Genomic DNA, 9,725 nt, shown 5'->3' on the forward strand with positions numbered 1-9,725 from the left:
CTACCTAGCTTTACCCTCGTCCTTGATTGAACTGAAAGTAGGGAATGAGAATCTGGAGACGGATTGATTATGTCCTCCAATATGCATGTGCTTCATATTTCGCCATAAAATGTTCAGGTAAAAATGGATACACACAAGAAACTTATAGTTACTAGGATGATTCTACTATGTTATGTTTTCAGGTAATTACCAGCTAATAGCTGCCCCTATATAAAGTTCTTCTTTATCAGAATGATTTTGGCATTTCTTGCCTTGAAATTTTCATGCTTTATAAGGAAGGAGAACACGAATCTCATTGGAGTGAGCTTTACAGCCCTGGAAAAGGATATGTAGATAAAAAGATAACAATTTCATTGAGAAACAGCTTCAGAAACTTTAAAGAAGCATATAACATGTACATGATCTGTATCATGCTGATCAAGAGAAACCACCATTTCCGGCATTAACTTAGTAAGATGGCTTTGATACGGTTAGAATTCTGTGTTCCATGTATCTAAGAGCAGAGGTCAGCGACAACCTTAGCAAATATTTGCTCAAATTGGAATGTCAAAAGGAAAATATATGAATACATTATTTAAGCCTACTAGAGAACTGCATGAAGCTTGGAAGTGTCCACATTATTTGACTTGTAACTCATTAAAGAGATTATTTCAGAGATGGCCAATATAGGAACCCATTGATTCCCGTAAACTGAGTGGACAAATTTAGCCACTGATTACTATCATAGCAAGCAACTGATACAGTTTGATTCCTTAGTTTCTGGACCTCTACTTTGGATCATTTCTTAATCCCAGTATGTCCTTTTGGGATTTCTGCTATTTAAGACACGGTCAAGAGTAGCCAGTGCATCTTGGTATTTCCGGATTTTCAGGAAACCCTTAATCATGGTAACCTCACTGTCTGAGAAGTTTGCTTTCTTCATGATCATGCCAACAAGCTTAATTAGTGTACCTTCCATAGACAAAGAATACAGTCCTTCAGCAAGATTGTAGAATGAGGAGAATTCAGGAATGTGTCCTTTTTCCATCATCTCAATAGAAAAATCAACAGCTTCTTGAATGGGTCCCCCACCAGAAGAAATACCACGGAAAACAATCTTATAAGAAAAAGCATCAGGAGGATTAGCCGTTTCCTCCATTTCTCTGAAGAGTCTTACGGCTTCCTTGGTTCTCCACCGTCTGAAGAGTGCCTGAATTACAGGATTATAGGCCTGTGGGGTCAAAACCATTCCTTTCATTTGAATGCTTCTGAGGAGCCTGCTTGCAACCTCAACCCTACCTGCTTTACATAGTCCCTGGATTAGGGTCCCGTACGTAACAATGTCTGGTTCACACCCATTTGATGTCATGGTTTGCACAATGTCTGCTGCCTTTTTTATATCACCTGCTCTGCAGAAGTGAGAAAGAATGGAATTAAATGTGAATTTATCAGGCATTAGTCCTTCCAGTATCATCTGGTCCATAAGCTGAGCAGCCTCCTCAACCCGCCTGCTCTTACAAAGACCATCAATGAGAGTGTTATAGGTGACCAAGTTTCTTGAAATCCCATGTAGTTCCATTTGGTCGAAGATCTCTTCTGCTTCTTCAATTTTCTTGCCCTTGCAGAAGCCATCTATCAAAGTATTGTATGTTATCACACTTCTTGCGCAGCCACTTGACTCCATATCTTTGAGAAGGTTCATAGCTTCACCTAGTCTCCGTTTGGCACAGAGACAATCAATTAGGATATTGTAAGTAAATTCGTCTGGCTCGCACCCTTTGTTTTTCATTTCTTCAAACAGTTCCATTGCAACGTTGAACTTGCCGGTGAAGCAGAGACCTTGTATGAGAGAATTGAAAGTGCAAACGTCAGGTAAGAATCCCTTGCTTGTAAGAACACGAGCAAACTCAGTAGCTTCTTGGACTTGGTTCTCCCTGCACAACGCACTAATAATGGTGTTATAAGTGACTGTATTAGGCGAGCAGTCCCTTACAAGCATCTGATTGAGAAGCTCAATAGCCTCTTGGACTTCACCCACTTCACCAAGTCCAGAAATCAAAATATTATAAGTATATACATCGGGGTCAAACCCGTCTTGAAGCATTAAATCCAAAATATCCAAGGCTTGGACAGCATGCCCTGCTTTGCATAAACCGTTTATCAAAGTGTTAAAGGTAAATTGGTCCGGAGAAAACCCTCGACTACACATGTCTTGCACAAAATTAAGAGCTTCGTCAATCCTGCCTTCTTTACAGTACCCGTGAATCAAAAGGTTCACAGTAATATTACTTGCAGGACATTTAGCTGCCACCATTTGATCCCTAATTCTCAATGCACCATCTAAATTACCTTCCTCAATATAACCTTGCATTATTGTCGTAAACGTCTTCTCATCCGGCACCAAACCATGGACAGGCATTTCCTCCATCATCAAAATAGCTGGCCTAATTTGATGTGTTTTACATAAAGCTTTAATCAATATATTAAAAGTCGATACATCCGCCTTTACCCCTTCATCCAACATCCTACTATGCACATTTTCAACAAGTTTTAACTTATTCCCATCAACAAGAACATTCAACAACAAATTGTAACTAAAAGTTCCAGGCTTCATACCAAAATCTTTCCACATCATATCAAGAACCCCAATAGCTTCATCATATAAATCAAACTTTGCATAACTTTCAATAAAGATAAAGAAAGTACCTTCAACAAATTCAACCTGCAATTTCTTCATATCATCCAATACTCGCCTCATCGAATCGAAAGACCCCACATTTCCAAGCTTCCTAAGAATCTCCTCATATATAGACAAAGTTGGTGTAAAATGGGGTTGCTTAGAAGCCCATTCAAAGAGGTGAAAAGCTGAAGTTTCGTCATTTTCTTTACGAAGGATTTCAAGAAGCTGCTTTGGGGTGAACTCAGGTAAGAGTTCTTTTGCTTTGGAAGGAAAAACAGTTGAAACAGAAGATGAATTGGAGGCTAAAACTGAAGGAACACGTTCTTGGCGTGTTGAAAATGGGAGAGAAACGGGTTTAGGAGAATGGAAAGAAGGAGAAAATGGAATGGGGTTTGGTAGATTTTGAGACTGAGGCCATGGGTGACACTTGAGGAAGGAAGAGAAAGAGAAAGCCATTGAAGCAATTCAACAAACAGGTAGCATGCGTGTACCAATTCAAGTAAAGCACAGTTAAGAAGACACTTTGAGCTGCTCACAAAGCGATAAGAAATGGTGGTGAATTCAATTTCAACTGGGGCAGTAGAATGAATGGTGCGTTTTGAGAACCAACGCAGCTAAAGGGATAAAAGTAACTACTCTTTCGTTTTAATGATTTTCTTAATATCTGTTTGTTACAGTTGGTTTGGACGTTAACAACGACTCGACTGATTTTAGAAAATAATACTCCCTCTATGTCCTATCGGGGCAGGGATAAGGTCTGCGTACACATTACCATCTCAGACCCCACTATTTATGTGGGATTTTACTGGGTATTGTTGTTCTTGTTGTAATACTCGCTCCAGCCCCATTTAGTTATCAAGTTCTGTTCTTTAACTTATATATATATATATATATATATATATATATATATATATATATATATATATATATATATATATATTCTATCATATTGATATTAGAAGAATTATAAATTATACTAGTATTTTTTGTATAGTTTTTAAATTTTTAATTTTAAAATATTAAGATTATCTGATTTAATTTAACTTCAAAGATTAGTTAAATTAACTCTCGAGAAGCAGAATGTGACAAGTATATAAGAAGAGAATTCTTATATTAAATGGTTAGATGAATTTAAAAATATTTAATGGCTATAGAAATCATATTTGATGATAATCAAATAATTTTTAAGTATTTTAAGATATCACAAAATAAAAACCAGGCTAGACTATTTTTTTTTAATCCAAGACCAAGCCTAGCTATTAGTGGCAGAAGCAGAATTCCAGTGAGGGGGTCAAAAAAAGGAAAAAGTTACAAAAATTAAAAGAGGTTGTGACCATGGGAATTGAATCAATGACCTTACGAAGGTTTTGAACCCCATGACTACTGAAGTATGCTTTTGGACTATGTTAAGGGGATTCAAAGTATAATATATAAAGGTACAAACCGAATTTTGCCTTATATGTACAATTTCCCGACTAAGGAGGTTCGGGTGAATCTCCTTCCGCCCTGTACAGAATAGTAAGACAATAAGAACTTGCATGGCTAACTTGCAGCTGTTTCTGCATTAATAATATTATATTTACTACATTAAAAAAAATAACTTGACAAAGTGTTTGCACAACATAGCAAGGCACTAGAATAGCCTGTTGAATAAAAGAGTGATCAAGCACTCCCCTTATATCATTGTGCTGAGAAATAAGATCAATTCTCTTATTCGGAAACACTCTAAAATTCTCACAGCTTATTCTTGACAGCTTCTCAACTTCAATTAAGTTAGAACAGCAATCAGCTTGCTTGTATCCATTCCAAAACAAGAATCATAGGGCAAAGTGTCAAATCAAATATTGAAAAGCAATCTAAATTGTATCCTATCCCTTATGTTGCTCGGACTCTCCGAAAGTATCGCCGGGTGCGTGTCGGATTCTCCAAAAGCAGTGTATTTTTGGAGAATCCGACACGGGTGCGGCATTATTTTGGAGAGTCCGCGCAACATAGCCTATCCCTCATAAATGGATACATATTAGCTTGTAAATCATGCTACCAGTGAAACACTCAGAAGAATAAATTCTCAAGTAACAAATTACATCATATACCAAACACCATAATACTTGTTCATTAAATAGTACATACAACTGTAGCACTTGGCAGCCCATATCATCTCTGGCCAAGTATCTGTCACACTATAAATATTTCCATAAGTAAAGATGATTGCATTAGGAGTTTTCTCACTTATAAGGTCCATCTGATACCTATCCATCGATATCTAGTTGGCGCGGCTCTTAATGACATCAAGTCCCATTTCAGTTGGATCAGTTGCTTGCAACTCAACCTGAATTCCGTCGAGCTCTCTCTTGAATCTGTCCTTTGAACTGGCATAGATCATCTTGCTTCTCACCCTCGACGTGTCAGGGGACCTTGAATTGAAGAGAAAAAACCACATTCAGACAACAAGGCAATTTAACAATTTAGTTTAAAATGCTTATGAATTGTTTTTCTTGAGCCGAGGGTCTTTCGGAAACAGCCTCGCTACCCCCACAAGGTAGGGGTAAGGTCTGCGTACACTTTACCCTCCCCAGACCCCACAATATGGGATTACACTGGGTATATTTTGTTGTTGTTGTTGTAGTTTAAAATGCTTATGAACATCAAAAATACCATGCAATGAAAAAGATCCTGCTTTTCTGGCAATTCTCTGCAGTGACAAAGTCAAAATCGTAGACAGCATATCTACATTCATTATCAGGAAGACTTGCAGCGAAATCCTCGTAGCTTTCGGTTGGCTCACCAACCTTTTCAACCACAACCTGCTTTTGTTTCTCCTCTATCTTAAAAACAATAAAGCGGTGAGTCCTTTTCGCTTTCAGCTCCAAGAACCTTAACTTGCAGTCATCGTGCACAGCCATCCCAGATGCTGCATTAGCCTATACCATAATCAGAAATCCTCATATTGTGTTAGAACTTGTACAAATATTTAATCAATCACAAGATTTTGAAGCAAAACAGTTCAATACTTCTCATCTAATTCAATCAAAAGGGACCATCACAATAAATCTTCATTGTTCTCTATTGATCAATCAAGGAGAGCCTTGGCGTAATTGGTAAAGTTGTTGTCATGTGAACAGGAGGTCACGGATTCGAGTCATGTAAACAGCCTTCTGCATAAATGCAGTGTAAGATTGCGTACAATTCATCCTTGTGGTCCGGCCCTTCCCTGGACCCTGCCCATAGCGGGAGCTCAGTGTATCGGACTGCCTTTTTTTTATATGATCTCTTTTACTGGTCCGATTGAGTTAATCAGAGTCCATTCTTATTCATATATTCCTCCAATACACAGCAGCCAAGTTAATAGAAGGATTCTAAACATGGATTAGATCGAAGAATAGAACTCCATAATCCGCAAAGATAAGAAAAGCATCAAATTCTAACAAAGTCAGCACTCAGTAGATCAAGAAACTATCAAAACACATTAGATCCACGGCATAACAACATATCAAACCATTTCTGAGTTCTGAGCTGAACCCAAATAAAATTTAACCAGAAATTTCAATTACAACACTACCAGCTCTAATCAAATACCCATCAAGCTGAAGTGATCACAAAAAATTTCAAAAAGATCAGGTTTTTAGCCAACACCCATATAGCTAATCTTATCAGATCAATCACACATCAAAAACTAAACCCATTACACAATCTTTCTACTAAAACACACACACACACACACACACACACACACCAAGAAAAAAACAAAACAAGAAAACATAAAATTTCCAAAAAATATCACTTTTTTAGCTAAAGCACACATAGCTTATCTTATCACATCAATCACAGATCAAAACTAAACCCATTAACTAAATCTTTCTACACACACACACACACACACACCAACCCCAAGAAGCACAAAAATTCCATAAAGATCACTGTTTAAGCCAAAAACCCATATAGATTATCTTATGAGATTAATCACAGATCAAAAACTAAACCTCTTAACAAAATCTTCCCTACTTAAACACACACACACACACACACACCAAGAAAACACAGAAACTACATAAAGATCACTTTTTAGCCTAAAACGAGATAGCTTATCTTATTAGATCAATCACAAATCAAACACTAAACACATTAACAAAAATTTTCTACTCAAACACACATACACACACACACAAAAGAAGAAAAATAACAGTGAAATTAATATCTGCAAGAAAAGCAAAAAGGGAATGAAATTTGACTCACCATTTTGATTGTATCGGAAGTTGAAAATTGGGGGAAATTGGAAGAGAGATTGAAGGGCTAAAGCTCAAGGCTCAAGAACGCGGTGTTCTGTGAATGTAAAGCTAGAGGAGCGCCTCTCGTTCTTAATAAGGTGGCTTCAATGGAAAGGGAATTTTATTGTGTGGTTGTCGTACACTTCTCCTAGTTGTGTGAGTGCATGGGAATTTTTAATGACTTGGCGCCGCGTATTCTCTAAGTATAGCCGTCGGCTTAAGCTTAGCTGAAGGACGTAACGACGCCATTTGATCGGGTTCTGTGTTATTACAAAATACTTAACTATATTGGTTAATTTTGTTTGTTGATTTGAATTATTTTGTGTCCCACATTGACTTTTTTTGGCAAAACTTCTCTAATTCTAGAAGCAATTTTTTTCAAAAAAAAATAATACTTTTTTCAAAGTTAAAGTTTTTGGTCATGTTTTTGGAAGAAAAAAAATTTGCTTTTGAGGCACTTTATAAAAGCTTCTCTCCAAAAGCACTTTTTAGAAAAATACACCTAGAGGCACTTTATAAAAGTTTGGTCAAACATTAATTGCTGCTCAGAAGTGGTTTTCAAATTAGTTAGCCAAACACAAACTGATTTTCACAAAAAAAAGGGCAGCCGGTGCACTAAGCTCCCGCCATGCGCAGGGTCCAGGGAAAGGCCGGACCACAAGGGTCTATTGTACGCAGTCTTACCCTGCATTTCTGCAACAAAAGTACTTTTGAAAAAAACACTTCTCAAAATAAGCTGATTTTTGCAGCTTGGCCAAACATGCTATTAGAAGCAGTTTTTAAAAGCCTGGCTAAACACTAATTGTTGCTTAAAAGTGCTTTTCAAATTAGTTAGTCAAATACAAACTGCTTCTCACCAAAAGTACTTTTGAGAAAAACACTTCTCAAAATAGGCTGATTTTTACAGCTTGGCCAGACGGGCTATAAATGAAGGTAAATACACGTTTTTTTTAAGCGCTTACGTCTACCTAATTTGTCTAAGATTGAAAAGTTATAAAGTATAATAACCTATAATTAGTTTAAAATGATACTTTTATTCAAAACTTTTTCATTGTAAAATCTTTGGTACTTTTATTTATTGTGAAAGGTCTGGAGAGAGGTAGAGGAAGGCCAAGAAGTATTAGGAAGAGGTTATTAAGCAGGACTTGTACATCTTTAGCTTATTGAGAACAAGACCCTTGATAGAAAGTTGGGAAGGTCGAAAATTAGGATGGAAGATTAGTAGGTAATAGAGCTTGCTTCCTCACCTTATAATATTATCTTATTGTCATATTCTTGGATGTCTATCACTATTTGATGTTGCTTCTACTACAATTTTGTTACTATCTCAGTGTTGTTATAGTTTTTTTCATGATCTTTTATTACTATATTTTTCTTGCTTTATTGTTGCGACTATGCTGACCTAAGCCGGGGATTTATTGCAGTGGCGAAGCACATGGTCATAAGGGTGGTTAATTGACAACCCTTCATTGAAAAATTGCATAGTGTACATAGGTAAAATATTACGTTTTAGAGATATATAACACATATTGAATATCCTTTGTCGGAACTTTTTTTCACTTCTTTTAAATTTGAACACCCTTGGAGAAATTCCTAAATTCGCCATTCATTTATCGAAACTAATTTTTTTTACATGCACAAGATAAATGTAAGGTTTATATATACACTACTTCCAAATTTAGCTTGTGACTTGTGAGATTTTGCTGGATTTATATAGAATTGGAGTATATTTTTGTAGAACACGGCTTCGCTTGAAAAGCATAGTAAAGCTAAAGATTAATTAGATGATTATTTTTGTTCTCTTTTTCTGTTGGGAAAGTGTCAATTGAGTAACAAATTGGAAAGTAATGCGACAACAAAATGGGGTCCATGTAGAATCTTTCCTTGCCTTTCTCAGCGTTAATCCCACGCTACCTGATTTGAACTTTTTATTTTTTATTTTTATTTTTGCTCCATTTATTTATTGTGTCCACTTGGAGATAAACTAGTGAAATTAAAATCTTCAAAAAGTTAGTAGTACATTCCCTAGCACTACTAGTGATTTTTTTGGTCAAAGGAGACAAAAAAAAGTGAATTTTTTTTTTCTTTTATAATCATCTGATGATTTAAATTTATAGATTTAACTAAATTCAAATTCACAAATGTAAATATAGTCGGTATGAAAGTCATATCACCATACATTGGATTATATACAACCTCGTAACATTTCAACCAATTAATTGTGAGTCCTCTATATATTTAGAAATTTTATATTTATTCGTGAATGCATAACAAAAGGTAGAAGTTCTTGGAGATACTTTTGTCCTACTTTACTCGTTTTAGAATTTTGGCACCTAAAACGTCCGTATGTACAAGCGATCTAGGCATGTTTATGGAATTTCCCTAGGTTGGCAAGGCGAAATGAGGTCACCCTAGCCCATTGAGCGCTTTACCTCGGGCTATCGATATCATACGCTCTACTGAAATAGATTTCACGGAGAACAGATTGAAGGAAAAAAATGAAGAAGAGGATGCTCCCTACCATGAGTTTTTTTATTCTCGTGGTTCAAACTCAAAATAAAGGAATTTTATCCATTTCATTACAATATTTTATGATGAAGCTTTTTTTTCTTTATACGAAATGTGCAAAAAAAACTATCTTTTTTTTGGGCGAATGGAATATAAAGAAATATTATTGGTGTCGAATTCAAATATCCTGTATGATATATTCTCGTCAAATTCTTATATTATAAACGGAGAAAGTTCCGAATTAATAATGTACATATTCAGAAAGAACATAGTTGAAATTTGTTGTATCCCCT

General features: G+C 36.1%; 2 protein-coding genes across 2 annotated transcripts; both read right to left on the reverse strand.

Annotated features, from left to right (window-relative positions):
- Positions 329–3,501, reverse strand: LOC109229525 (pentatricopeptide repeat-containing protein At3g53700, chloroplastic). The gene has a single exon (XM_019394996.1). The coding sequence runs from the start codon at positions 3,113–3,115 to the stop codon at positions 785–787; it is 2,331 nt and encodes a 776-aa protein (XP_019250541.1). The 5' UTR covers positions 3,116–3,501; the 3' UTR covers positions 329–784.
- On the reverse strand, positions 4,698–7,085 carry LOC109229527 (actin-depolymerizing factor 1). The gene is made up of 3 exons (XM_019394997.1): positions 6,893–7,085; positions 5,315–5,580; positions 4,698–5,073 (listed from the first exon to the last, which is right to left on the reverse strand). The coding sequence occupies exons 1-3, from the start codon at positions 6,893–6,895 to the stop codon at positions 4,923–4,925; spliced, it is 420 nt and encodes a 139-aa protein (XP_019250542.1). The 5' UTR covers positions 6,896–7,085; the 3' UTR covers positions 4,698–4,922.

Source organism: Nicotiana attenuata, chromosome 7 (genome assembly GCF_001879085.1).
Source record: "Nicotiana attenuata strain UT chromosome 7, NIATTr2, whole genome shotgun sequence".
NCBI lineage: Eukaryota > Viridiplantae > Streptophyta > Magnoliopsida > Solanales > Solanaceae > Nicotiana > Nicotiana attenuata.

Coding starts and splice junctions, on each gene's coding strand:
- LOC109229525 (XM_019394996.1), bottom strand. CDS start 3,115: ATGGCTTTCTCTTTCTCTTCCTTCCTCAAGTGTCACCCATGGCCTCAG.
- LOC109229527 (XM_019394997.1), bottom strand. Junction 5,074..5,314: donor AGGATCTTTTTCATTGCATG/GTATTTTTGATG, acceptor CTTCAATTCAAG/GTCCCCTGACACGTCGAGGG.